The following is a 26,374-nucleotide window of genomic DNA, read 5'->3' on the forward strand; positions in this document are numbered from 1 at the left end:
TCGTGAACAGTCAGAGCAATATAAGTCTTTTTAATTACCCACCATCAGGGTTGCAGGCCAGAGCGAGGAGAATCTATGCAGAACATTTGAGCATTCATAGGGAAGTGTAACGTAAGTCCCAAATTAAAACTCTGGCATCGCCAGGCAGCCTGAGAAGACCCTGGAAAGGTGATGCCAGTAGACAACATTTTGAGCTACATCCTGTGATCCTACAAACCTTCAGTAAAATAATATGCCACCCCATTTCCTCCTCACCCCCAGCCCTCGCCAAGGATTGTATGCCGTGGTCTTTTCAGACTAGGTACTTTTACAGTGGTGCCTCGCAAGACGAAAAGAATCCGTTCTGTGATTCTCTTCGTCTAGCGGTTTTTTCGTCTTGTGAAGCAAGCCCATTGACGGATTAGCGGATTAGCGCTATTGGCGGCTTATCGGATCAGATGATAAGTGGCTTAGCGGCTTAGAAAAAGGGGGGGGGAAGGGAAAAAAACAGCAGGAACTCGCAAGGCATTGTCATCTTGCGAAGCAAGCCCATAGGAGATTTGTTTTGCGAAGCACCTCCAAAACGGAAAACTCTTTCGTTTAGCGGGTTTTCCGTCTTGCGAGGCATTCGTCTTGCGGGGCACCACTGTACATGAAAATTTGGATCATGGTTGTATCTGGGACACTCGGCACAGCGGCAAATATCACGTGCTGGGAGGAAGAACGTACCCATCCACAAGACCCTGCTGTTTAATAATCCTGTGCGATTCTTCTCTAGAGATTCTGCCGTGAAACCAGTTTTGTGTCCTATGAATAACTGAAGGAGAAATAACTGGTCATTGCTAGTATTCAGCACCGTAGCCCAATTCTTCTATAATTAATTAATATATCAATATATTAATATTTATACGCCACCCATCTGGCTGGGTTTCCCACAAAAAATGAATCAAACATACAAGCCATTGCACAAAATGTTTAGCACGAACGGGGCTCAAGCTAAACATCAACGTTCCCTTTTAAAAGGACAAAGAATAAACTCTAGCTTTCTGGCACAAGAAGAGCAAATATGGCTTAATATAATTTAAGTTAAATTTTAATCAACATGGGCATCATCCAACCACAGATGAGCACTGAAGTTTGACGGAATTCAGCGGAATCAGGGAAAATTAATTACAGTCTCAGCTTTCCCACAGAAATTATACGAGATCATCTACCTCTCCAAATACTTGTCAGTTTCAATTTTTCTTACCTGTGTTCAGCATGGAAGGATGAAGAGGACTTTGGCTGCCAAGGATATTCATTCTTGTGCTGCGTTTCTGTAGAACAAAGAAGCAAGCACAAAACCTCAAATTATTAATATTACTATATGCAAAAACAACATATAAAAACGTTTAACCCAGTTTCAGTTTCTTCATGCCATGACAGGAAATGTATTGCAATGCATTGAGAATATGTGAAGTTTCTGAACCTTAAAAATAAAATTAAAAAATTAAAAGTTGAATTTTGATTTGGCTTCCAAATCAGCCAAGAAGCTCATTGGGGGAAAAGTTGAAGCAGATTTCTCCAATCCAATTTTATTGTTATACAACCATTACAAAATGCTCTTTGGATGAAAAGTGTGGTTGTGTGTGTGAGAGAGAGGTTTTTTGTCTGCATGGAGCAATAATCAAATTAAGTCTCTTTTAAGCATACGGGGAGGCTGCTTAGTACTCCATTGATAAGCCAACAACACGCCATTAGCCCTATGTCAATCAAGTATCTTCTTCAGCCCTGGGTTCAAACCTCTGCTAAACCACAAAGCTTCCTGGATGATTTTGGACCACTTATTGTGACTTAGTTCTAATCAATCACAGGGATTTGAGATTGTGGGAGAAGAAGTATCATTTATACAATTCTGAGATCTTTGGAGGAATTTTTTTTTAAAGTTTGAATTATTTTTGTGGAATGCAAATCACTTTACACACACACACAGAGAGAGAGAGAGCGAGAGAGAGATCTGAGATTTCTATTGGAGGCAAGGTGCAAAATTCATTAAAATCCTACAGCATATTAGAGGTAAAAACAAAAATTTCAGTTCATTTAGGAGCAATTGTTATAACAATATTATCCAACACAGCACAAACTATCACCTTATTGTCTGCAGGCCCATTTAACTTTATATTGTATATGCAATTTAAATCCCATTTAAATTATATTTAATGGCAGGAATAGTAATAGCAACTAGAAACAACAATTTGGACTACTGTAATTCACTCTATATGGGGCTGCCCTTGAAAACAACTCAAAGGCTGCTTCTGGACCAAAATGCAGTTAACTAGTTTTTTGAATTTGACTGGAATCATGAGCCATATTGTGTTGATTCTCAAAGATCTGCACTGGCTGTCGATATGTTTTTGGTCTGAGTTCAAGGTTCTACAGACGACTTACAAACCCCTGAACAAATTGGAGCCCAAATGGCACAGCGTCTCTCCAGATATTGTCCTGCCCAGGAATTAAGATCATAAAAGGAGGCTGTCTTCAGTGTCCAACCTGTGGGAATTGTCTTCCTTACAGTGATTGGCATTCTCATGGTGCCACCCCAGTTTTAGAATGCCCTGCCCCCTGATACTATGGTTCTGCTTCCAAATTACTGTCACCCACCCAGAGATCCAAGATAAAGAGAGAGATAAATATTTCAGACAGAGGAGACAGCACCTCAGCTCTCCTGAGGAAGACATATATGACCTCTTAATGTGATGGGCGTGTCCAAGACGTACGTCTCGCGTATGCGCGCAACCTTGCTGCCCTTCTGAAACAGCACTTGGCACACACCCATGCTCATTTTACTGTGAATACAGTGGTACCTCGGGTTACATACGCTTTAGGTTACATATGCTTCAGGTTACAGACTCCACTAACCCAGAAATAGTACCTCGGGTTAAGAACTTTGCTTCAGGAAGAGAACAGAAATCGTGCTCTGGCGGCGCGGCGGCAGCGGGAGGCCCCCATTAGCTAAAGTGGTGCTTCAGGTTAAGAACAGTTTCAGGTTAAGAACAGACCTCCAGAATGAATTAAATAGTTAACCCGAGGAACCACTGTATTGCAGAATGGAAAACATGACAGGAAGCTATTGCAAGGTCTACCAAAATTTGAGTTTCTGCAACATAGTACTGCCCCCGCACTGCTTCTGGTAATGCCGCAAGGAATTCAAACCATGTGGATTCTGGCTGGCAAATATAGCTGCCACCTCACCAGCAACTTGGGAGAACCTGGAGCTCTGACATGGAAATTCACGGTGCTTCCAGTCTCCACTCACATGATCAAATTCCTTCAGACGTTCCCGCCACCAGCCACACCACAGCGGCTCCCATCCCACTTCTGACAATGTTAAGCCAGTTGCTCTTTTCTTAGACCTTTGTTCATAAATAAATTTCCCGTCGGTGGTCGTGACCACTACGCTGCCATGGCCACGGGAGGTTATCAGTCAGAAATTGCGAAGACGGAAGCTCCCTTACCCTCCAAGCATAGCCTTCCTCCAGGGCGGCACTCTGGGCTTCTGCTGGGTTTTCAATAACTCTTCCTATTTGTCCGGAAAAATCCATTGCTACTAAGGAATTTTCAGACACACTTCTCTGAAAGGAAAATTGTTTTAATGGCATTATCTAGAAAAGGTAACTACTGGTTACTTTTATTATTTTTGCATGCTCCTCCAACCCTTCTCCAGATTGTCAGTTTTTAGAGACTGGGGTTTTTTTTAACTTGCCATAGGCAGATGTTGCTCTGCTTGGCCAGGAAAATAAGAAACGTAAACATGGTTTTGGTGATGGGTTTTCACTGCGCAAAGCTTTCGTTGGCCTAAGTGTGGATAAGCTTTCATGTGAGGAGCCTTATGAATCTGGCTTCACATTTAACATTTATAGGCTGGGATCCACAAAACAGCACAGCTGGCTTCATTTCTTTTCATTCAGTTTTTATTGCTTTTGTATAATCCAATATATACAAAGCTAGTTCAACACAACCAGTTCTGTACGCACAGGGAGGCTATGAGGGCGCTTCTCTGCCATTCGGTCCAATTTTATTTTATATACAGACACAGTAGCCCAGGAATAGCCCAGGTGTTAACCAGTCTCTGCAAGTGTATGAATTTACTACAGTTCAAGGTTACTTTCTATTTCCTATCTTGAAATTATTTTTAAAAAATCATTCTGACTTAAGACCACGGAACCCTTTGTAATGATAAGACCATGCATCATTCTCCCCTTGGCATGTTTCATTATTGACTCAGAAAATTGCATTGCTGTATCCCATATTTCTTTATTGGCAAATGTGACAACTTATCTTTGTTTCCTTCCTTTCTCTAAGCTATTCCCTCCAACCCCTTTGTTTCTTTTTTCTGTAACCTGATTGTCATTATTAAAATTCCATTTAAAAAATTGGGGTGGGCGGTGGGGGAAGAGACTGGCTGCTGGACACTTCAGATATCTATTCTGTTCCTTCCATGACTTTTGAACTCTTTTTACTCCAACTGCTTCTCACGGTTATCCTTTCACACCTAATTTCTAAACTTCTTGGCCTATCTGGACAAGAAAATCTTCAAGGCTGAGGCCTGGCCTATAAGAATCTAGCCTAACAAGAGCAAGTTTCTATACTTCCAGGGCTAAGATTGACCAGAAACTGTTGCCTAGCAACAGCAGAGTCCATTGTCTAATATTCCCCAGAAATTAGAAGAACTTGCATGAAAATGGCCTCCCAATTTCTCTCACAGCCCCATATAAGTTCAGCACAAACAGTTGGGCCTGTTGAGCATTTAAGGTCCCCAACCCTAATCTGCGGGTTGCCATCTGACTGGATTTTGTTCTGATCCTGATCTGATTTTAGGATAATAATAATAATAATAATAATAATAATAATAATAATAATAATTTTTATTTATATCCAACCCTCCCCAGCCGAAGCCAGGCTCAGAGCGGCTAACAACAGTAAAATGATAAAACATTCTAATGTATTTTAACTGATTGTCTGATTTTATGTTAATGTGTTATACATTTGATGTTAGCCGGTTTTGGCCGGGGAGGGCGGGGTATAAATAAAAATTATTATTATTGTTATTAATGTGCTTTTACCCACTATTGTGGGGGAGAGCCTTTCTCAACCTTGAGTTCTCAGATGATGTTGGGACTGCAACTCCCATCATCCGCAGCCAGCAGAGGTAGCAGTCAGGGATGATGGGAGCGGTGATCCAACCAACAACTGGGAATGCAAGCCTTGAACTTGAGGAGCAACCTGAATTAGGCTATAAGCTGCTATGCTTCAGACAGCGGTGCTGATGAAACCACGGTGCCAGACACAGCTTAGCCCTTTCCAGGCAATTGTATTCCTCTTGATCCAGCATCTGGCAACTCCAAAGTCACTACTTGTGGGCAAGAAGCTTCTCGTTTAAACTCTGAGCTGACTATAACAGAACTTAAAATTATAAACTTACTATAGGAGTGGTGAAATGCGGAAGCGCAGCTTTTCTCTGTTGCGGAATTCTGTAGTTCTGGTACAGCAACATCCCATACTGCAGATTGTAGTGCGGGGGGGAAATAGACAGGTATTTATTTTCTTTATGTATGTTTGTTTATTCAATTCTTTAATTAACCACCCTTCACCAATAGGTCCCAGGGCAGGTGGCATAATAATAAAACCATAAAGCACAATGGAAAATAATCAAACCACTAAAACACACAGAACGACCAAAAAAATCACTCACAAGTAAGGTTAAGGTAAAGGTAAAGGGTAAAGGGATCCCTGACCATTAGGTCCAGTCGTGGACGACTCTGGGGTTGCGGCACTCATCTCGCTTTATTGGCCGAGGGAGCCGGTGTACAGCTTCCGGGTCATGTGGCCAGCATAGCTAGGCTGCTTCTGGCAAACCAGAGCAGTGCACAGAAATGCCGTTTACCTTCCCGCCAGAGCGGTACCTATTTATCTACTTGCACTTTGACGTGCTTTTGAACTGCTAGGTTGGCAGGAGCAGGGACCAAACGACAGGAGCTCACCCCATCGCGGGGATTCGAACCACCAACCTTCTGATTGGCAAGCCCTAGGCTCTGTGGTTTAACCCACAACGCCACCCACGTCCCTTGAACCTGAGGAGCAACATGAATTAGGCTATAAGCTGCTATGCTTCAGACAGCGGTGCTGATGAAACCATGGTGCCGGCACAACTTAGCCCTTTCCAGACAACAGTCACCTATTTTTGAAAGCCGTGATTAAAAGGTGCAGCGTTTTATGTCTCCTGTATAGAGTACACCCAGAGCTGGAGCCACCTCTAAAAGGCAGTGAGTTTCAAAGTTGGAGGAGGGCACCACAGAAAATGCCCTCTTGCACCTCTTGTTGAAATAGCTCTGTAGTAATGATGATGGCAGGGTGATCAGTTCCAGGTTATCAAAATGGATCTGAGGGATAAACTTTTCTTTTGGCGTCTGTGCAGGGGCGCACCTAGGGGCTGGCCAGGTTGATCCTTGCCAAGGTTGCAGGCCCGGGGTGGTGCAAAAGGCAAGCCTCTGCACTCTGGCTCAGAGCGGCTAGGATCCTGCCTAACTGTGTTCTTTACCCCCAAGCCACTCCTCCAGGTGAGGCACACAGACTCCTCTGGGTGCCTCAGTGGAAGAATCTGGAAGGGTACAAGGGACTGTTCGGGGGTGGGGGCAGGGATACATCTCCTTGCTAAGGGTGCAGGGGAGCCTAGGTACATCTCTGGGTCTGTGACTGGAAGTCAGTCACCACAGAGAGAGCCAAGAACAGAAGGTCACCAATATTTGTTTATTATGCTGTCAAAATGCAGATCGGAATCAACATAGCACCACAGGGTGTAGCTTATTGGGCTGCCCCTTCAAGTGGTAAATTTACTTGTTAATTAATAATTTGGGAACCACCAAGTTCTTACCAGCAGCACCATCTGAGCAGACAGATTCCCATTCAAGTCTGTTGGGGGGTCTGCATGGGGCAGAGCTGAGCTGGCCAATCGCCTTCAGGCTGAGGGCCACAGTGACCCAAGGCCAACTCTACGAGGTCCACATCTCAAATTGGGCATGTCCAAACGTTGAAAGTGGGCATGATGAACCACAGTTATCTTTCAAAAGACTTTCCCATCAGCTATTCTACACTATTTTACATTTTCTTTTCATTCCTTATTAAATTGTGTGTGTGTGTATAAATATAATATGAACAAATATTGTGGAGTTGGGGCTCCACAAAAAAACAGTGGGGCATCATAGTATCACAGCGGGGACCCTGCTACAACAGTAAGAATTTTAACTGTTTTTTTTTTTAATTTAAAGAATGAAACATTTTGGAGAGTCCTGGGAGTGACAAAATCCTACTGCTGGCTATAGTTTGCGGGTTATTGCCCCCTGGGGTGGAAGGAAGAGCAAGACTCATCATACCCATCTGAATGATTCCAAGTTCATGCTTTTATAATGGTTGTTGATTTGAGAGAAAAGGGACTTCCAGGCAGGGACCACATACACGATTTGCAGACCATTTGGGGGCCAATGTGATTGCATCATCCGCCTGTTTAGAACTCGTATGGCAGCATTAGTTCTCTCAAACATCCACCTCCGTGGGTGTGGGGGCCCAACCACAAGTCTTGCGATGACCTTCACCTGAAGGCCACCATAAATGTAAACTGGCCCCAAGACTAAGGTACCTTGAGGAGCCGAAAGGCGGTCATCCAGCACGTCCTGCTCTGCTCGTCATCCGCACACAGAAACCTCAATTCCTTTGTTTCACTTCTCATTCGGTTGGGCTACAAAACAAAGACAAAACAGAACTTATTCTCACAGCAAAGGCAAGCAACCACGATCCATCCTACAAGGCAAGTAAGGGCTATTATCACCTTTTCGCAGATGTAGGAGCAGAGGCCAAGAGTGCTGGCTTGCTGACATCACTTAATAGGTTTAGAGTTCAGGTGTGATTTGAGATTTGCTTGTGGTTAAGCTCTTTCCTCACCAACCATCCATGGAACTACCTTTTTCTGAGTCATTCCTGTGACGCCATCGTAAGTCAATCCTTGGCTTAGCTCAGCATGGCAAGGGAGCAAGTAGGGCCGGGGGAACACTGAGCAGCTCTCAGCTCCTGCACATTTGTGTGGTCCCAGTAAGCCATTGTTTAGCTTACTGTGTCATGACAACCAGGGCAATATAAGAGACAGCGCTGGGAAGCTAAGCCTGGGGAGCTTGTTCCTCTGATGTATCTCAGTCTATTTTAAGAGCAGCAGCTGTCACGGCACAAACATTTAGCAAGTGGGGCTGGCACAAACCACTCAGATAAAAAAAGGGATCTGGACTTAAACGCGATAAAGCTGATCTTGGATCATCTTTCCTAGTAGGTCCTGACGAAGAGAAAATCCGCAAGATAACTGAAACTGTAATCAAAATTTAAAAAATTAAAAAATTCCTTCCAGTAGCACCTTAAAGACCAACTAAGTTAGTTCTTGGTATGAGCTTTCGTGTGCATGCACACTTCTTCAGATACACTTTTTTGGGTCTGACCCAAAAAAGAAAATAACAGAACACCTCTAGTCATCACATACAGCTCCCAAGTTAAAACAGTACAACGCATCATCAGAGATCTACAACCTCTCCTGGACAATGACAGTTCTCTTTCTCAAGCTCTGGGAGGAAGACCTTTCATTGCCTACAGACAGCCACCCAATCTTAAACAACTCCTAACCCACAATAATACTACAACCAGGCTTAACACGGACACTGGCACCAGAGCCTGCAATAAACCCAGATGCCAACTTTGCTGCCACATACACCCGGACAACACCATTACTGGCCCCAACAACATCACACATACCATCTCGGGACTATTTAATTGCTCATCGTCTAACATTGTGTATGCCATCAAATGCCAACAGTGTCCTTCAGCTCTCTATATTGGACAAACAGGCCAAACCTTACGCCAAAGAATAAACGGACATAAATCTGACATCAAGAATCACAAAACAGAGAAACCAGTAGGAGAACACTTCAATCTCCCAGGACATTCTATACAAGATCTCAAAGTAGCTGTTTTACTACAAAGGAATTTCAGAAATAGACTGGAAAGAGAAGCTGCTGAATTGCAACTCATTACCAAACTTAAAACCATGGAGAGACCTGGTCTGAACAGAGACATTGGATTCTTATCTCATTATACATGACTAAGCCATTTCTCACCTTCTCACCCCTTGCCTTTTCCTGTAAGACCTATTACAGTCGTTAAGAGTCGTCAACAGGCTCATCTCAGCTATCTGCCAATCTCCCATTCCCACCACCCTTCTGAGTAATACCCCTCCCCACCTTCTCACTATATAGAAGGGTCTGGCAACTTCTGTTTCAGTGTATCTGAAGAAGTGTGCATGCACACGAAAGCTCATACCAAGAACTAACTTAGTTGGTCTTTAAGGTGCTACTGGAAGGAATTTTTTTAATTTTTTTATTTTGACTATGGCAGACCAACACAGCTACCTATCTGTAACTGAAACTGTAATGTTATTTTTAAAACTATGTGATATGGAATAATAGAATTGTAGAGTTCGAAGGGCCTCTGTGGTCCAACCCCCAGCAAGGCAGGAATCTCAGCTAAAGCATCCATGGCAGATGTCCCTCCAACCTCTGCTGAAAAACCTCCAAGGAAGGAGAGTCCACAGCCACGTAGGGGTTTTAATATTTCTAATTACAAATAAAACTATCTACTATAACCGGAGAGGGACGCGGGTGGCGCTGTGGGTAAAACCTCAGCGACTAGGACTTGCCGATCGCATGGTCGGCGGTTCGAATCCCCGCGGCGGGGTGCGCTCCCGTTGCTCGGGCCCAGCACCTGCCAACCTAGCAGTTCGAAAGCACCCCTAAGTGCAAGTAGATAAATAGGGACCGCTTACTAGCGGGAAGGTAAACGGCGTTTCCGTGTGCTGCGCTGGTGCAGGCTCGCCAGAGCAGCTTCATCACGCTGGCCACGGGACCCGGAAGTGTCTTTGGACAGCGCTGGCTCCCGGCCTCTAGAGTGAGATGAGCGCACAACCCTAGAGTCTGTCAAGACTGGCCCGTACCGGCAGGGGTACGTTTACCTTTTTTACTATAACCAGAGGGATTAAAAAGGGAAAGGACCCCTGACAGTTAAGTCCAGTCATGAATGACTCTGGGGTTGCGGCACTCATCTCGCTTTACTGGCCGAGGGAGCCAACGTTTGTCCGCAGACAGTTTTTCCAGGTCATGTGGCCAGCATGACTGAGCCACTTCTGGCGAACCAGAGCAGCGCATGGAAATGCTGTTTACCTTCCCGCCAGTGCGGTACCTATTTATCTACTTGCACTTTTTGGTGTGCTTTCGAACTGCTAGGTTGGCAGGAGCTGGGACCAAGCAACGGGAGCTCACCCCGTCGCAGGGATTCAAACTGCTGACCTTCCGATCGGCAAGCCCTAGGCTCAGTGGTTTAGACCACAGTGCCTCCTGCGTCCCTCTAAAGTAGCGGTTCTCAACTTGAGGGTCCCCAGATGTTGTTGGACCACAACGCCCATCATCCCTGAGCTCTGGCCTTGCTAGCTAGGGATGATGGGAGTTGTAGTCCAATAACATCTGGGGACCCACAGGTTGAGAACCGATGCTCTAAAGGTAAAGGACCCCTGACAGTTAAGTCCAGTAGGAGGGATTACCTTTATACAAAATCCATAATCTGTAGGAGCATTGTGGAGCTTCTTGCCTGCTACCAGTGAGAAAACGTTGCTATCTTCAAGGTCTGCTAACAACTGCAGGTGCCTTGGTTCCTATGGGAAGGGTTGCAAAGGTTAAAGATACAGTTTTAAGGCACTTCAACTGGCCCATTCCCTGAAAGTAAAAGTACAGCCATACGAGGGCAGTGAAGACGCTCTAAATGGTTATTCATACGAAAGTCACCATGTAATTGCGCAAGACCACGAATCATTCCACATCCAACAAGAGATACAATGATTTAAAAATCTGTTTCTTTGGCTGCAGTGAACTGGTCTAAATACCTGTGGCATTTCACTGACAATCAATATACTAAAGCACAGTATTGGGTGCTTCATAAACTGTAGTCAGTCCGCCTCTTTTTACGTTGCATTGCACACCCCCTTCCCCATATGAAGCACATACACCTTAGAATATCTGATGGAGACCAAAGACCTCAAAGTTCAGAGATTCAAGCCAGTGATACTGCAAAACAGGACCTGCTCTGTCATGGAATGCACACCTCCGCTTTTAGGAAAAGCTCTGAAGACCCTTTTGCCTTGGAAGTTCTTCTCTAGCATTAGCTTTTTCGTTGTTATATTATTAAACTGACAAATTGTATACCACGAGCAGCTGCAGTTTTGTTATTCTATTTGACAAGTATAACAATTCTGTCATTTTAAACAAACTGCTTTGCTTCTCAAACTACTGTATATTTTAAATTGTTGTCAGATGCCAGCAGTGGTGTCCAAACTTCTTTTTTCTTCTTTTTTTAAAAAATGCTTTTTATTAATTTTTCATCAACAGAAAAAAAAAGAGAACAAAAAACAAAATGTACAAAAATAAAACAGTCTTTTAAAATCATCATTTTATGTCATCTTCTTTACACTGTGAGTTTGCACAGTGTGTCCAAACTTTTTTCAAAGAGGGCCAGATTTAATGAAGTGAAGGGCTGTGAGGGCCGACCAAAGGACCAGGCAAAGTTGTTGACCTTTTTTCAGGATTGAAGTTGTTAAGGTTTTTTTAGGATTCCCCCCCCCCCCCCCGGAAACAAACTGCCACAGCACAGGGGCCAGATTAAACCAACCAGAGGACTGGATTAGGCCCCCAAAACAGACTTTGGACATGCCTGTGAGTCCAAAGGCGAATTGAAAATATTTTATAAACTCTTATCACTTTAAAATAACAGTTATGAGCAATGAATAAAATATAGATTTTTAACTTAACACTTTGACTTTAACTCGAATTGAGATCATCAAGGAGTGTACCACTTTTTTTTTCAGAAGAGGCTCCCTCAAAGCATAAAGCCAACCTTTGTTAAACTAACCTAAGTGAAATTACCTTTGAAGACCCTTTCGTAGAGCAGTAAAGTCCAGATCTCCTCAGGCAAGCGTACTGCTTCTTCCAAGACTTCCTCCCCTGTTCTTTCACATGCAAAAATCCTTGGATTTCAGGACAGCTATTTGAGTTTAAAAAATTCTGTTGGAGATTAAATGAAAATGCATGAGGCACTAAGTGGAAATTCAGGACTTGTTGGTAAAGGACCACCTTAAATTGATAGCCCAGTACTTCAACAGATATATTTGGTATTTCAGTATAATTCATTGACAGGCTAATTATAGACTGATATAGGAGATAATTAATATGATATATGGAAAAGCAGAATTTAATGAAAACAATTGGGGATTATGCAAAATAACTGAAAGATATAAGACATTAATTTATTGACTTGAGAGACCTCTGTGGGGGTAGGAGTTTGCAGTATACATCAACATGCCTAAATAGCAGAGGTTTATACAGGTTAATAAGAGTGCTATTTAAATAATTTTAAATAAGCATAAAACATCATTAGATGTAGATATAGATGCTGTGGAGGCTATGAAAAAGATGTTTAAAAATAAATGTAAAAATGTCAGTTCTTTTTAAAAAGAATGAATATTTAAGCTGAAATAACAAAAGCAGATAAAAATAAAGTGAATAGATTTTTAAAAATGAAAGCAAATCAAGGAAAAAAACAAATATGAATTTAAAATAAATAGTCTCTTTCTCTTATTATACTTCAGAAGAAATGGTAATGAACTTTGCGTGAGAAACTTCCAATAGAAAAATAGATGGGATTTTTTAAAAAAAAGCAGAGAAGATACTCCTAAATTATTACTAAAACTTAATAAGAATTTAAATTGGACAGAGATTTTTAGCTGATCATGCCAAACCCAGCATAGTAAAATAGAAATGAGAATTGGAAACTGTGGTTGCAATCCAACCCTTAGATACACCTGGCTGCAATGGGGACTGGATTCAGCAATACCCTCCTACTCCCATGTAAGATATGTCTGCCAGAGAGAGAGATGTCCGGCACAAGAAACGAGGTGCATGGCAGGAGCAGATAACACCAGAACCAAACTGGACTAAGTTAACCCATCTAAAGCGCGGTGTAACTTACACTTACACTTCTCCACAGACATCAGTACGAAGGACCCAGTCCTCAAAACCTGCCAGTCACACCCACACTGGCTGACGATGCTCTCTGGATACAGCGCAAGTCCAATGAGCACAACTGCCACCAGGATATAGACGAGGAATGCTCCATCCTCAGTTCCCATCTTGCCTCTCATAGTGAACCATGCTGCCCGCATGGATGCCTTTATGTAGGGACCTTTCTGTTCTTTGGTGACGTCCATAATGTGATGCTTGAGAAAGCCACTGCACTCTGCTTAAGGAGTGGGCTGACTCTGGCTCCCAGCCTGAGCCTCAAGAGATTTTGCAGCCCTAGTTAAACAACTGGGTTCTGTGAGTTTGCCACCCTCCAAAAGAATCAACGGCTTTATCATATCCTGTTTCTGTTACCCCCCCCCCCCGCATAATGGAAGTAAAAACGGTAACCTCTGAATAGGCCTAGAATATTTTAAACATAAATGCTGAGATTTATTGAAACGATAATACAGTATCTATTCAACTAGCCTTGAAGTATGCATCTGCAAACCCAAATGATATATTCAGTTTCTTAACATGAAAAACTACTCCGAACTCTACTTCAGCCTACCTGTAAAAGTTGTGACTGTGGAATACAGCCGTTTGACTGCTGACACCAAGCAACCATTTGTTCCGGAAAAAAGTTCTGAGGAGTGTGAGGAAGAGAGAGAGAAAAGAGACAGGGTAACATTACGGCATCAGGATGCTTCAAACCTCTTTTGTACACAGAATGAACTTCCTCTGAAGCAGGGTAGACACCTCCCATTGTCCCTGCCCACTGGTCATTCTGGAGAGGGCTGATAACAGAGTTCACCAAAATCTGGAGACCTAGCTGAATGAACTATGTCACTCACTGGTTAATATATTGATAGAAGTATGGTAAAATATAACAAGACAAAGATTAGGTAAAGGGACCCCTGACCATTAGGTCCAGTCGTGACCGACTCTGGGGTTGCAGCACTCATCTCGCTTTATTGGCCGAGGGAGCCAGCGTACAGCTTCCAGGTCATGTGGCCAGCATGACTAAGCCGCTTCTGGTGAACAAGAGCAGTGCATGGAAACGCCGTTTACCTTCCCGCCGGAGTGGTACCTACTGATCTACTTGCACTTTGAGGTGCTTTCGAACTGCTAGGTTGGCAGGAGCAGGGACCGAGCAACAGGAGCTCACCCCATCGCGGGGATTCGAACCACCGACCTTCTGATCAGCAAGCCCTAGGCTCAGTGGTTTAGACCACAGCGCCACCCGTGTCCCTTAAGACAAAGATTAGTGTAAACCAAACTTCCCCAAGTGTTCAGCTCTGGAAGTCTTAATCTCTGGAAGCTACAATTAAAGACGTCTTAAGAGAATGTGTAGGGTGCCTCCCTTAATCATAACTAGCTAGCCCTCACATATCTGGGATTAGGGCTTCCAGGTCAGAGAACACAACTTTTGCAAAGGTATAAATCCATTTTAAGAGGGTAAGCGCCAGTGCTCAATGCTTTCAAGTCCAATGAGCTGCGTCTCCTTTTCTGGCACAGCACCTCACAGGACTGCATCAAATCTGGATCATGTGCAGAGGAGGATCAAGGATCTGGAAACCAAGCCTTATGAGGAATGGTCGAGGGAGCTGTGTATGTTTCACTTGGAGAAGAAAAGGCTGAGAGATGATATAATAGCCATCCTCAAATATCTGAAGGGCTGTCACATGAAAGATGGAACAAGCTTGTTTTCTGCTGCTCCAGAGGACAGGTCCCAAAGCAATGGATTCAAGTTACAAGGAAAGAGACTGTGACTAAACATTAGGAAGACCTTTCTGACAGTAAGAGCTGTTCAGCTGTGGAATGGACTACCTCAGAAGGTGGTGGGCTCTCCTTCAAGGCAGGTTTTCAACAGAGGCCGGGTGGCCCTCTGTCAGAGGCCATCTCTAGTTGTGATTCCGGCACTGCAGAGGATTACACTGGAGGGCTTTTGGAGACCCTTCTAATTTGAGAAGTCCAAAAGTCCCAGAACCAGTATGCCAGGCTTCCTCAACCTCGGCCCTTCAGATGTTTTTGGCCTACAACTCCCATGATCCCTAGCTAGCAGGACCAGTGGTCAGGGATGATGGGAACTGTAGTCTCAAAACATCTGGAGGGCCAAGGTTGAGGAAGCCCGCAGTATGCAAACAATCTTTGACTCCTGTGCTTTTGCCATACAAGGGCATTTGTGCAAGGCTTGTAATGATCCCATAAATACTCAAAGGTACATCTTAAGCGATTCAAAGGTTTAATTTAACTAGGCTTAACATTTGTGGAAGAATGGGCTGAGAAACAGATAGTCCATTTGCCTCAAATGGTATTATTTGCTTCACAAATGAGGAACAAGCTTTATGATATTCAGAGCAATCATCATTTACTGCCATTGTCAGTAAAACCATGCAGCTTGTTTTGAGGTATACAATGATGGATGATGACTAAGTGAATTTATGAAATTGCCTTATACAGGGTTAGAGCATATAATTCCATATTCTCTGCTTTGACTGGCAGTAGCTCTCTAGGGTCTTTCCCAGCCCTCCTGAGATCCTGCTAAATGAAGAGGCCAAGGATCAAACTGAGAACCTCTTGCGTTCAAAGAAGGTACTTAACAAATGAGCAATCCCGGAAGAGACGGATGGGTGCCTCTTCACAAGACTATCTTCTGCAGGTTTCTTCAGAGGGCGTGGGAATCCACAGGGAGTTAGCATTCCTTATTACTACTATTTTTTCTGCTGGCATTTATTCTACATATACAGTGGTACCTCGGGTTACATACGCTTCAGGTTACACATGCTTCAGGTTACAGACTCTGCTAACCCAGAAATAGTACCTCGGGTTAAGAACTTTGCTTCAGGATGAGAACAGAAATCGTGCTCTGGCAGCGCGGCGGCAGCGGGAGGCCCCATTAGCTAAAGTGGTGCTTCAGGTTAAGAACGGACCTCTGGAACGAATTAAGTACTTAACCTGAGGTACCACTGTATGTTGTAAGAATCTTTCATATTATTGCTATGATACCATCTAGTGTTTTAAAACCCAATCCAAATTATACAGTGTAGAAGGCACATGGAGAAGACATCCCCCCCAGACCACAGACATTATGAAAAAACAACAGGATACTCACCACAGGATTCTTAAAAAATTCATATTTTGCATAGTTCTTCCTGAACAAAAATTTACTTTCACTTCCCATTGTAGACTCAACTTGAACAACAGGTTCATGATCTTCTAAGCACCTCTCTAAGAACAGAACAGAAAATATAATATTTTGAATTAGTTAAACAGTGGAAGCAGGTTTGTGCTCCTGTGTGTGCGCGCGCACATATAAATAAAGGACATGGACCGTGTGCCCAAGAATGCAGCAAACATTCCCTTCAGGCTGTAAACTAAAGAAGATTGGTGTGTCCATTACTGATCTTCCCACTGAGTAGTTGCTGATAAATTTCTAAGAAATGCCAAGGTTTCCCAGAATATACTGGGAAAACCACTGTGCTAAAACAGGACACTAGCTCAGATGTTAGGACCACCCAATATCACACAAGTGGTCCTCCCCGTCTCTCCTTCCAAGGAAAGTATTAATTCAGGAAGGCCCAAAAACATCTGCATAACAATGTGGTTATATGAGTGCTGTTACCTATTACCGTATTTTTTGCACCATAACACTCACTTTTTTCCTCCTAGAAAGTAAGGGGAAATGTCTGTGCGTGTTATGGAGGGAATGCCTATGGGTGGCATGCCTACGGATTTTCCTCCCCTAAAAACTACGTGCGTGTTATGGTCGGGTGCGTGTTATAGAGCGAAAAATACGGTATTTAATATTGCAGAAGAAATAGCCAAGTTTGGGAGTCAATGTGCGGGTCCAGCATAAATGGGGTTACTCTGTTAACCACAGTTAAGAGGCGTAAGTCATGTGTGGGCAAGGTGGGGCAGGATCTGGATCAGGCCAGTTCAAGACATCACATCCAGCATTCTGTTTCCTACACTGACCAGCCAGATGTCTCTGCAACACCCATGAGCAGGGCAGCCCTCAACCGCGATGCTCCCTAGCTTCCGCTTCTGAACTCTGGGGATTTCTAATAGGAATCATGACTAGCAGCTGACAGATTTCCCTTACTTAAAGATGTCTATGGGACGCAGGTGGTGCTGTGGTCTAAACCACTGAGCCTAGGGCTTGCAGATCAGAAGGTCGGCGGTTTGAATCCCCGTGACGGGGTGAGCTCCCGTTGCTCGGTCCCTGCTCCTGCCCACCTAGCAGTTCGAAAGCACGTCAAAGTGCAAGTAGGTAAATAGGTACTGCTCCAGCAGGAAGGTAAACGGCGTTTCCGTGCGCTGCTCTGGTTCGCCAGAAGCGGCTTAGTCATGCTGGCCACATGACCCGGAAGCTGTATGCTGGCTCCCTCGGCCAGTAAAGCGAGATGAGCGCTGCAACCCCAGAGTCGTCTGCGACTGGACCTAATGGTCAGGGGTCCCTTTACCTTTAGAGATGTCTAGTTCCCTTTATAAATGGCCATTGCCACATCTAGTAGTAGTAAACTTCATGAAATATATGAAGCATTGTGTGATGTATTTCTTGGCTGACCATCTTCTCCTGCCATTCAGTTTAACTGACTGACAGTTAACCCAAGATCTAGCATAATAAGGGAGGGCAAAAAACTTCTATCAACTTTCTCTATATCGTGCATGAATCCATCATATCCTTTTAGCCCCGCATTCTCTTCTCAAAGTAAAAAAAACCCTTCTGTAGTGAAGGACCTCCAGCTTCCTGATTGCTTTTTCTGCTTTATTCTGCATGTTCAGCAACAATACAGTGGTACCTCGGTTTATGAACTTAATCCGTTCCGAAAGTCCGTTCTTAAACCAAAACCGTTCTTAACATGAGATGTGCATTCCCTAATGAGGCCTCCTGCCACTGGTGCCCTTCCTCAGTTCAGCTTCCATTCTTAGACCGAGGTAAAGTTTGCAAACTGGGACACTACTTCCGGTTTTGCGGAGTTTGTAAACCGAATCGTTCGTAAACAGGGCTGTTCTTAAACTGAGGTACCACTGTATACTTCTTGAAACAGCACAATATTCCAAGTGTGGCCATCCCAGCATTCCCTCCAACAGTCAACTTAAGTTGTAGAGATCTACCAATTTGAAAGGAAAATGGGGCCACATAAAATAAGGGTTGTTTCTACACATTCAGAGAACACCCTAGGTCTGAAGAAATATAAATTATATTAAAATTATAAATTAAAAGAAAAATGCATTTAAAAAACAATTAAAAGAAAACAGAGCTGGAACATAAACATAGATGGACTTATTTCCCACTCATATAAAAGGAAACCCCAGAAGCTAAATGTAAAGAAATGAATGAGACTGGAGCTAGAAAACACATTAAAATCCCAGTCTATCAAATACAATGAATGAATGAATGAATGAATGAATGAATGAATGATATGGAGTGTGCAGCTCTGCTGGTGTCCAGCGCCTCTGTACGAAGTACCCTTGGCAATGTGCATCGCCAACCCTGCAAACTGGCATCTGTTGTGATCAAAGTTCATTCAGGATCATGAAAAGAAGTTCCCTTCTGAAGACTGAATTCCACTGTCCACCATCTCATGGACAACTTGAGCAGAGGAGATAACCTGAGCACCTTGCGATGGTGTTGCGTTGCAAACAGGGTATGGGAATGAAGCTTCAAAATTGTTGGTGGGAGCCCTACTAAAAAACACAGCTAAATAATTGCCATCAGAACTTCCCAGGGCCCTAGTACTTCTGATTCTAAAGGAATCAATGTCCCAGTTTAAATGCAATGCTAAGATAAAGCAAGGCTTAGTGTGAACGAACAAATGTGCAGGTTCCTAGAGGGAGGATCGTAAGAGCTGCACCTCGTTCAATAAAATTTGGAGAGTATTCCCATTTGGAATTCTCCATACTTTTCTGCTTGCCTCATCTAAAAAAAGATGTTGTGGAGCTGGAAAAGGTTCAGAAAGGGGCAACCAAAACCATCAAGGGCTCAGAGCAATACCCCATGAGGAATGGCTGCAGCATTTTGGGCTCTTTGATTTAGAAAAAAGGCAAGTAAAAAGGGACATGATCAGAAGTGTATAAAATTGCACATGTTGTGGGAAAAGTGGAGAGAGAGAGCGCTCTCATTTACATGGTGTGCAAATCCTGGATCTACAACAAAATGGATTTCAACTAAATTCAGAATGCAGCTGAAGCAAAATACTGACTGATAAGCATAATGTTCCTTTCCCATCATTGTGAATTACCAAGTTATTTGTGTATGTAAACAGAAGCTTTTGATTTCCTCATCAGCCTGCTGCCGAATTCATTCAGCGATGTCACACAGCAGAGTTTGACAGCACAATTAGTCACCATGGAAGCTATTGTGATGTCACAGACACTGAATTGTGGCATCATTGAAAGACTCTGGCAGAAGGAGGATATTGGACACAAAGGACAAAAGCCTCTGTTTACACAGCACCTTGGTAATCTTGGATGGGAAAGGCCCTATAAAACGAGGACCTAGAATTTTAAAGTGAGAATCAGTTAAAAGAAGAACCTCGTTCAAAATGTTTTTTTGTTTTCTTCCATATGTCTTTGGCAAGTCTACAAGACTCTTTCAAAAATGTACTACTTTGCAAGAAAAAGTTAACTTTTTAAAGTGAAATCACATTGACATTTAAGACTTCACAAATAAGATAAATGCCGCCCATAAAATATCTCTAATCAAAGGGACTCTTGTTATTTAAAAATATGTTTTTAGATTGTTGACACTCTTAACTCCCACCAACACCATGCCTTCTTTTACTGCCTCTGAACAACATCCAGCAAAATGAAATTCGCTGTTAATGCCTTACTACATGGGCACATTACTCAGGAACCTTTTTGGAGTGAAGAGGATTATACTGCGCAACACACCACTAACAAATCTGAAAGAAAGGATACAGGAAGAGAGAGACAGAGAGGCAGCGTCCAGTTTCCAGGTATATACCATTAAACCAGTTCCACATAGTTCTCCCGCACCAACTGTAACCATGGCTTCTTAATTCCAGCAAGAGTTGCTGCCTGGAAGGGAGAGTGTCAAGGCTTATGCAAGAACTTCCATGCTGAAGCCTGATGTGCTGCTGCCATTTCCACTTTCCTGAAACAAAGTCCAAGGAAGCATCTCTCCCTGTGTGGGGCTTTCTTAAGTAGACAGCCATGGCAGGGTGCTTGAGACCCAAGCCTGGGGATCGGCTGAGCTGTCTAGGATGGGGTAAGCAAACTTTTTCAGCAGGAGGCCAGTCCACTGTCCCTCAGTGGGGGGCCAGGCTATATTTTGGGGAGGGAATGATGCAAGAGCACCACAAGCCCCAGTGGCTGCGGGACGATGAAGGGCGAGCGAAAGGGCTCCGGAGAGGGACTGCTTAAAATGGTGGCTGCTCAAGCGCTGCTGCTGGCACCAACAAAGCCCAGCCCCCTTTCTCCTCTAGGCAGGTCAGAGAGAAGCCAGGAGGAGGGAGGGAGGAGAAGGCGCCACTGTTGCCACCGTGTGAGGGAGAGGGAAAGAGCGTGCGCGCTGGCAATCCACGCAGCGATTCCCGGGCTGTCCACGGGCCGGATCCAGAAGGCAATTGGGCCTGATCCGGCCCGTGGGCCTTAGTTTGCCTTCCTATGGTCTAGGACATCAAATTCTCTTCTGGGAGTCCAGCTATATTCAATTATCTGGGATCCTCAAAATTTACACGTGAATGTCAGTATCTGCCAGGTATTTGTTACCCTCTATTACAGATAAATTAAAATCAACATAAACCCAAGCTCAAATATATTGCATCTTAATTGTTGCACCAAGTGTTCACCTATAACAGACAGAAATCCATTCGTAATATTTAAAGCAGATCACCTGGAAAAAGTGGGTCGATTTATTGCTCTGTGCTGGATATTACACTTTGAGATAACTTCCTTCCCTACCTAATCCTAGGAGAGGGTGATGTTCCACTAGGGTCCAGCTGTTATCATCCACACAATGACTTTTGTAAACGAGCAACTGGCAGAGGTCCCGGGCTGTCATATCCGCTAGGATCTCAACCACTTTGCATGTTCCGTCTTCTGTAAAGACTTTTATATCCTGCAATACAAAATATATATATGCCTTTAAAATAGCAATCAAAAACATTTTTAAAAAGAAACTGATGACTTCTACGTGGTCATATTCTGCACTACAGTAGTAAAGTTCTGTGCCAAGGTGCAACCCAAATTCTGCCAACTAAGCATAATCTGAAAGATTTTTACTCTGGGAAGAGGCAAGGAGTTCTGAAGGACACTGGAAACTTATTCGTGTGCACATGCAGACACACAAACAGTGTGTTCGTTTAAGTGCATCTCTACCCATATCGACTAGATAGAGAAAAAACACATATTCTGTGCTTCTGTGCTCCCACAAAATCACAATCTGTACTTGATGCTTCTTGAATTCCCAGGCTCCGGAAACACAATTTATTTTGCAATATTGTTGGTCTTCTCCAGGAAGGTTGGACAGAGGGGACACAGTCAGATAACGCACTACGCCAGCAAAAATACATCATAGTAGTACTAATTAAAAAATTAATATATATCCTACACCAGGGCTTCAGAAACAATTTTGTTTCGTTTTGGTTTCTCGGAGGGGTGAGAGAGGTGCTAATCTCACAGTGTCCAGGATAGGTCCTTCTATTAGTGTGCAGTAAAACTCAGCGGAAAATCTGTCCTTTGAAAATATGGCTATCTCGTGGGCGTTTAAAATCAAAAGATTCATTATGAGTATTATTCACACACACTTCCCTCAACCCCCTTCCCCGGATTCCAGTATTCTTTTGCAACTAAATATAGACACACTGTATAGGCTCTAAGTATTAATAAGGAAATAATATAGTTAGTAAGTTCTCTATGACCCTCACAGTTAGACGGACGATTCCTTATTACAGCTTTATATTACTTCAATAGCATTAACTCTGCAAAAAAAATGTTTCCCAAATGCAGAGCACCAAGATTTAACCCTGTGTTAACCTAACATTTAAGAGGCACATTCTAGTTCCCAGGAAAACAAAATAATTTCTTTTTAGGGAGGGGGGATGGAATGAGGTAATGAGATGGTGGGAGAGAGAAATAATCTTACCTCAACAGCATGAAAAAGGCAGTAGTCAGAAGAACAAGATGGCATATTTAAAATATAGGTAATCTCTTTCGGAAAGACTTTGCCCTTTACCTCTCCTGCAACCTGTTGCCACTCCAACAGGTTGCTTTGCAATTTCAGCAGATCACTGTACCCGAGTCGGTCACAGAGTTCCTCCGTCAAAATGTGCACCCTTTCCTGGAGGAAGGCAGGCAACTTTCCCAGAGCGTCATTCAAAGGGTGACGCACCATCTTTTAAGGTACGGAATCAAACCACCCTGGAGAGACCAATCCCAGCCCTTCCTGAGACTGATGTGATCCTGGCCCTCGCAACCCATAGACTTCCAAATTATGCTCCCCAGAAAAATTTTTAAAAAGAAAAAGATATTGCTTTTATGCCCACCCACATGCATTAAAAAAAGAGGTGCCAGAACATCACGCAGGAACCCAGAAGCCACTTTCCGTTACTACAAAAGTTCACAAGGAGAAAAGAGCCGTTCTAAAGCCCAAACCAAGCCTGCTCCGTGGACTGGCAGTTCCTTTGCCGAATCATTTGCAACAGCTCAGCTAGCAGGAAGAAAGCACTTGGACTTCCCCAAAGCCGGCTGCTGCTGCAGCGACCCCTTCTCTCCCGCTTGCAGTCTCCCCCCCTCCCCCCATTGCACCCTTTAAGCCCAGCGCCGGCCTCTGAGGGCTCGAGGAGCTTTTGCTATTATCGTTTTTACTGAAAGATTTTCATGGATAGCGAAGGTACATGCAAAGTCTCTCTCAAGGAGCTTTTGTAAAACAGGCAGCAAATAAAGCAGGTGGGAACATCACCTGAACAGGGCCAGGTCTGCGCTACGGTTGAGCCGGCCGGCCCCTCTGTTTAAAGGAGGGGAGGTTGTAACCTTCACCTGCCCCTCCTTGATAAGGGTATCCTGTTAAAGGGATCTGGGGGTGTGGATCCTGTCCGAAACCTGGGTGTGGGCTAGGGCCATGCCACGACCCCAACGGGGACCCCTCAGGTTGCCTCTATTTGATGTAAGTCATAGGGCTCCCCCTTCTGGTGGCTTACCCTTATTTTGACTCCCTGCAGATGGGCCCCGGGAGTCAAGATATAGCCTGGTTTCACCCAGTGCCTAAGCCAAACCGCTCACATCTGTAACCAATAAAGTTGTGGCCTCTTTTAGCCCATAATCCAAAATACAGTCATACCTCTTGTTACGTTTGCTTCAGGTTAAATCTTTTCAGGTTGCGTTCCGTGGCGACCCGGAAGTACCGGAAAGGGTTACTTCTAGGTTTCACTGCTCGCGCATGCGCAGACGCTCAAAACGACATCACGTGAAGCCGCGAATTGCGACCCCCGTGCAGATGCGGGTTGCATTCTGCTCATGTTGCGAACGGGGCTCCAGAACGGATCCCGTTTGCAACCAGAGGTGCCACTTTACTCAGTACAGTAGTGTGTTTATTAATCAATTAATTTATTAATCAATTATCATGGTGTGTTTATTAATCAGTGAGGAACTACAGGGCACGGGGCCTTGGCATACAAGTCCGCTCACCTTCCTCTTGCTGACCCGGTTCAGGGGCGGGAGATTGAATCCCAGCCACGTCACCCCCGCCGGGCCAATTTTTGCAGGAGTTCCCGCCGCGCTCTGAAGGCTTGCGGATAGCCGCCTGAAGCCTGGAGAGCGAGAGGGGTCGGTGCACAGTTTTCCCTCTCTGCGCAGCGCCCCTTCAGCGAAGCGGGAGGAGAAATGGAAGAGGCTCCGTTTCTCCTGCCGCTTCGCTGAAGGGGCGCTGAGCAGAGAGGGGGAGAACTCCCCCCCCCCGTTCTCCCCCTCCTATGGTTCGGTGTGTCCTATGGTCCAGTGCGTCCCATAGAGCGAAAAATATTGTACCTGTGAGAAGTTCCAAGGCAACTTAAGCCTTTTTTCTCAATTTGACTTGTTTCTAAACAACAGATTTTTTCAACACAAAAGCACTGCCTGCGACTGCATTGGCAATGTGCAATACCTAACTTTAAAAAATAGGGTTGCCAACTTTTCAACCAACTTCTGTAGCTGTTTGAGTGTGCAGTTGTAGCTGTTATAGGTCAAGTCTAAGTGTGGCTACATCTGAAGGTACAGTGGTGCCCCGCAAGACGAATGCCTCGCAAGACGGAAAACTCGCTAGATGGAAGAGTTTTCCGTTTTGGAGGTGCTTCGCAAAACGAATTTCCTATGGGCTTGCTTCGCAAGACGACAATGTCTTGCGAGTTCCTGCTGGTTTTTTCCCCTCCCCCCCTTTTTTCTAAGCCGCTAATCCGCTTATCAGCTGATCCGATCAGCAGATAAGCCGCTAATAGCGCTAATCCGCTAATCCGTCAATGGGCTTGCTTCGCAAGACAAATAGAATCACAGAATGGATTCTTTTCGTCTTGCGAGGCACCACTGTATCAGCAAGGGATACTCTTATTTTGTTGTGTTGCAACAAAGCTTCACCTGCCATTTCCCGCAGAACAAACTGCTGTTAACAGCAGAATAACAAGACAGAAGTTTTTCCAGGCTAGTAAGGAATCCTATAACAACAACAACAATTTCAGTTTAGTTTTGCTAGAGGCTACAGCAGCAGCAACAGCTACAACAACATATATTTCAGTTTAATTCTGCTAGAGTTGAAACTGTGACTTAACGGCACAGTGGATGACGGGAACAAAAAGCCTCTGCTAAGAAAACCTCAGAAAAAACAAATTTATCTTGAATAAACATTGATTGCAGGAAGTTTTCTCAAGAACACGCTTCAAGTGGAAGGGAAAGGGGAGTGAGTTGAAGAATTAATCACAAATTTATTCCAGAAATCATATTTAAAGGACCTCTCGATACACGAGACACAGGTGCAGGAGCCAATTGCTTTTAACAATGACTCAAAAAGTTTTCCAAGTTACATCAGCCGCACGAGGCACCCTCTATTCAACATTAAGGGTGAGAATGTTCAGCCAATCAGAGCACCAGATTGGCTGAACATTCAGTACTCCGGCACACAAAAAGGACCCGATAACACTGCTCCGTTGGCAGGGTAGGAATTTGCTATTTTATTATTTTGAAGAGAGACTTAAAATGACATTTAGTACAATGGTTTCATGTCACCAGTGTTAATTTACAAAGTTGTGAATACTCACCTACTTAATAAATTCATCCATGCTGAGGTGCCCACTTTAATGGATTATAAAAAATGGCAAGCCCGATATCATGTCCAGGCTTGGTGCTGGAATCGCAAGGCCATTATGCAAATCTATGCCAAGACAGCACTTGCAGTACCGTTCTGGTCACGTCACCTCAAAAGGGACATTTGGGAGAAGGAAACTGTTCAGAAAAGGGCAACCAGGAGTGTCAGGGAACTGACATCGGAGCAGAGTGGAGAGGCTAGGCTCCCAGGTTCTGCAGGAGAGGGAACGAGTAAGGGAAGAGAGAGGACGTCCTCTGGGGAAGGAAGTCCAGGTGACACCAGGAAGAAGAGAGAGGCAGAGAGCACTTCGGAGGAGAGGCTCCGAGACTCTTCCAGTGAAGTCAGTGAGGAGAGTGGAGGACCACCGCTTGGCACGCCCACTCTGCGCAGAAGGCTTCTGCGCAGAGAGGCGAGGCGAAGGTTGTCTGTTAAGGAATTCTTATGCTGGAGGAAATTTAGGAGACACCCACTGATGGATTCTGCCAGCGATTGAGCAGCAGCGCAGAAAGGCTGCTCAGCCGGGGAAAGACGCAACCACCCCAAACAGTTGGGAACGGCTGGAGGTTTACACACAAGCAACCCCAATTCCCATGATAAGGAGGATCAGAAAAAGCCCTGTACCCAGAAGATTATGCCAGCTGCTGCTCATAACCAATACACCTTCTGGGGAGCAAGGTGATCAAGTTAAGGGGCAGCGAAGTGCCAAGAGACAACAGGTCCAGAAGAAGAGATCTCAGTAACAACTCACTTTTTAGGTCCCCAATTTCCAGTGGTTGCTTGTCCTTCAACTGCTGCAGTTAGCTCACATGAACTGTAAAAGGTAAAGGGAACCCTGACCGTTAGGTCCAGTCGTGGCCGACTCTGGGATTGCGGCGCTCATCTTGCTTTATTGGCCGAGGGAGCCGGCGTACAGCTTCCAGGTCAT

The 26,374-nt window shown here is 44.3% G+C and overlaps 1 protein-coding gene across 18 annotated transcripts in view; it reads right to left on the reverse strand.

Moving 5' to 3' along the window:
* The window catches only part of GRB10 (growth factor receptor bound protein 10), a 99,352-nt gene that overhangs the window by 9,992 nt on the left and 62,986 nt on the right, over positions 1 to 26,374 (reverse strand). For all 18 annotated transcript variants that reach the window (XM_083473187.1, XM_083473177.1, XM_083473190.1 and 15 more), the window contains 10 exons: positions 21,081 to 21,237; positions 16,264 to 16,379; positions 13,720 to 13,794; positions 12,018 to 12,155; positions 10,643 to 10,753; positions 7,652 to 7,750; positions 5,441 to 5,518; positions 3,474 to 3,590; positions 1,229 to 1,295; positions 709 to 796 (listed from right to left, as the gene is read on the reverse strand). In XM_083473187.1, coding sequence (XP_083329313.1) covers positions 709 to 796; positions 1,229 to 1,295; positions 3,474 to 3,590; positions 5,441 to 5,518; positions 7,652 to 7,750; positions 10,643 to 10,753; positions 12,018 to 12,155; positions 13,720 to 13,794; positions 16,264 to 16,379; positions 21,081 to 21,237 — 1,046 coding nt within the window. The remainder of the gene's footprint in view (positions 1 to 708; positions 797 to 1,228; positions 1,296 to 3,473; positions 3,591 to 5,440; positions 5,519 to 7,651; positions 7,751 to 10,642; positions 10,754 to 12,017; positions 12,156 to 13,719; positions 13,795 to 16,263; positions 16,380 to 21,080; positions 21,238 to 26,374) is intronic.

The sequence above is a fragment of the Podarcis liolepis genome (assembly GCF_965112155.1).
Source record: "Podarcis liolepis genome assembly, chromosome: 13".
In the NCBI taxonomy this organism is placed as follows: Eukaryota; Metazoa; Chordata; class Lepidosauria; order Squamata; family Lacertidae; genus Podarcis; species Podarcis liolepis.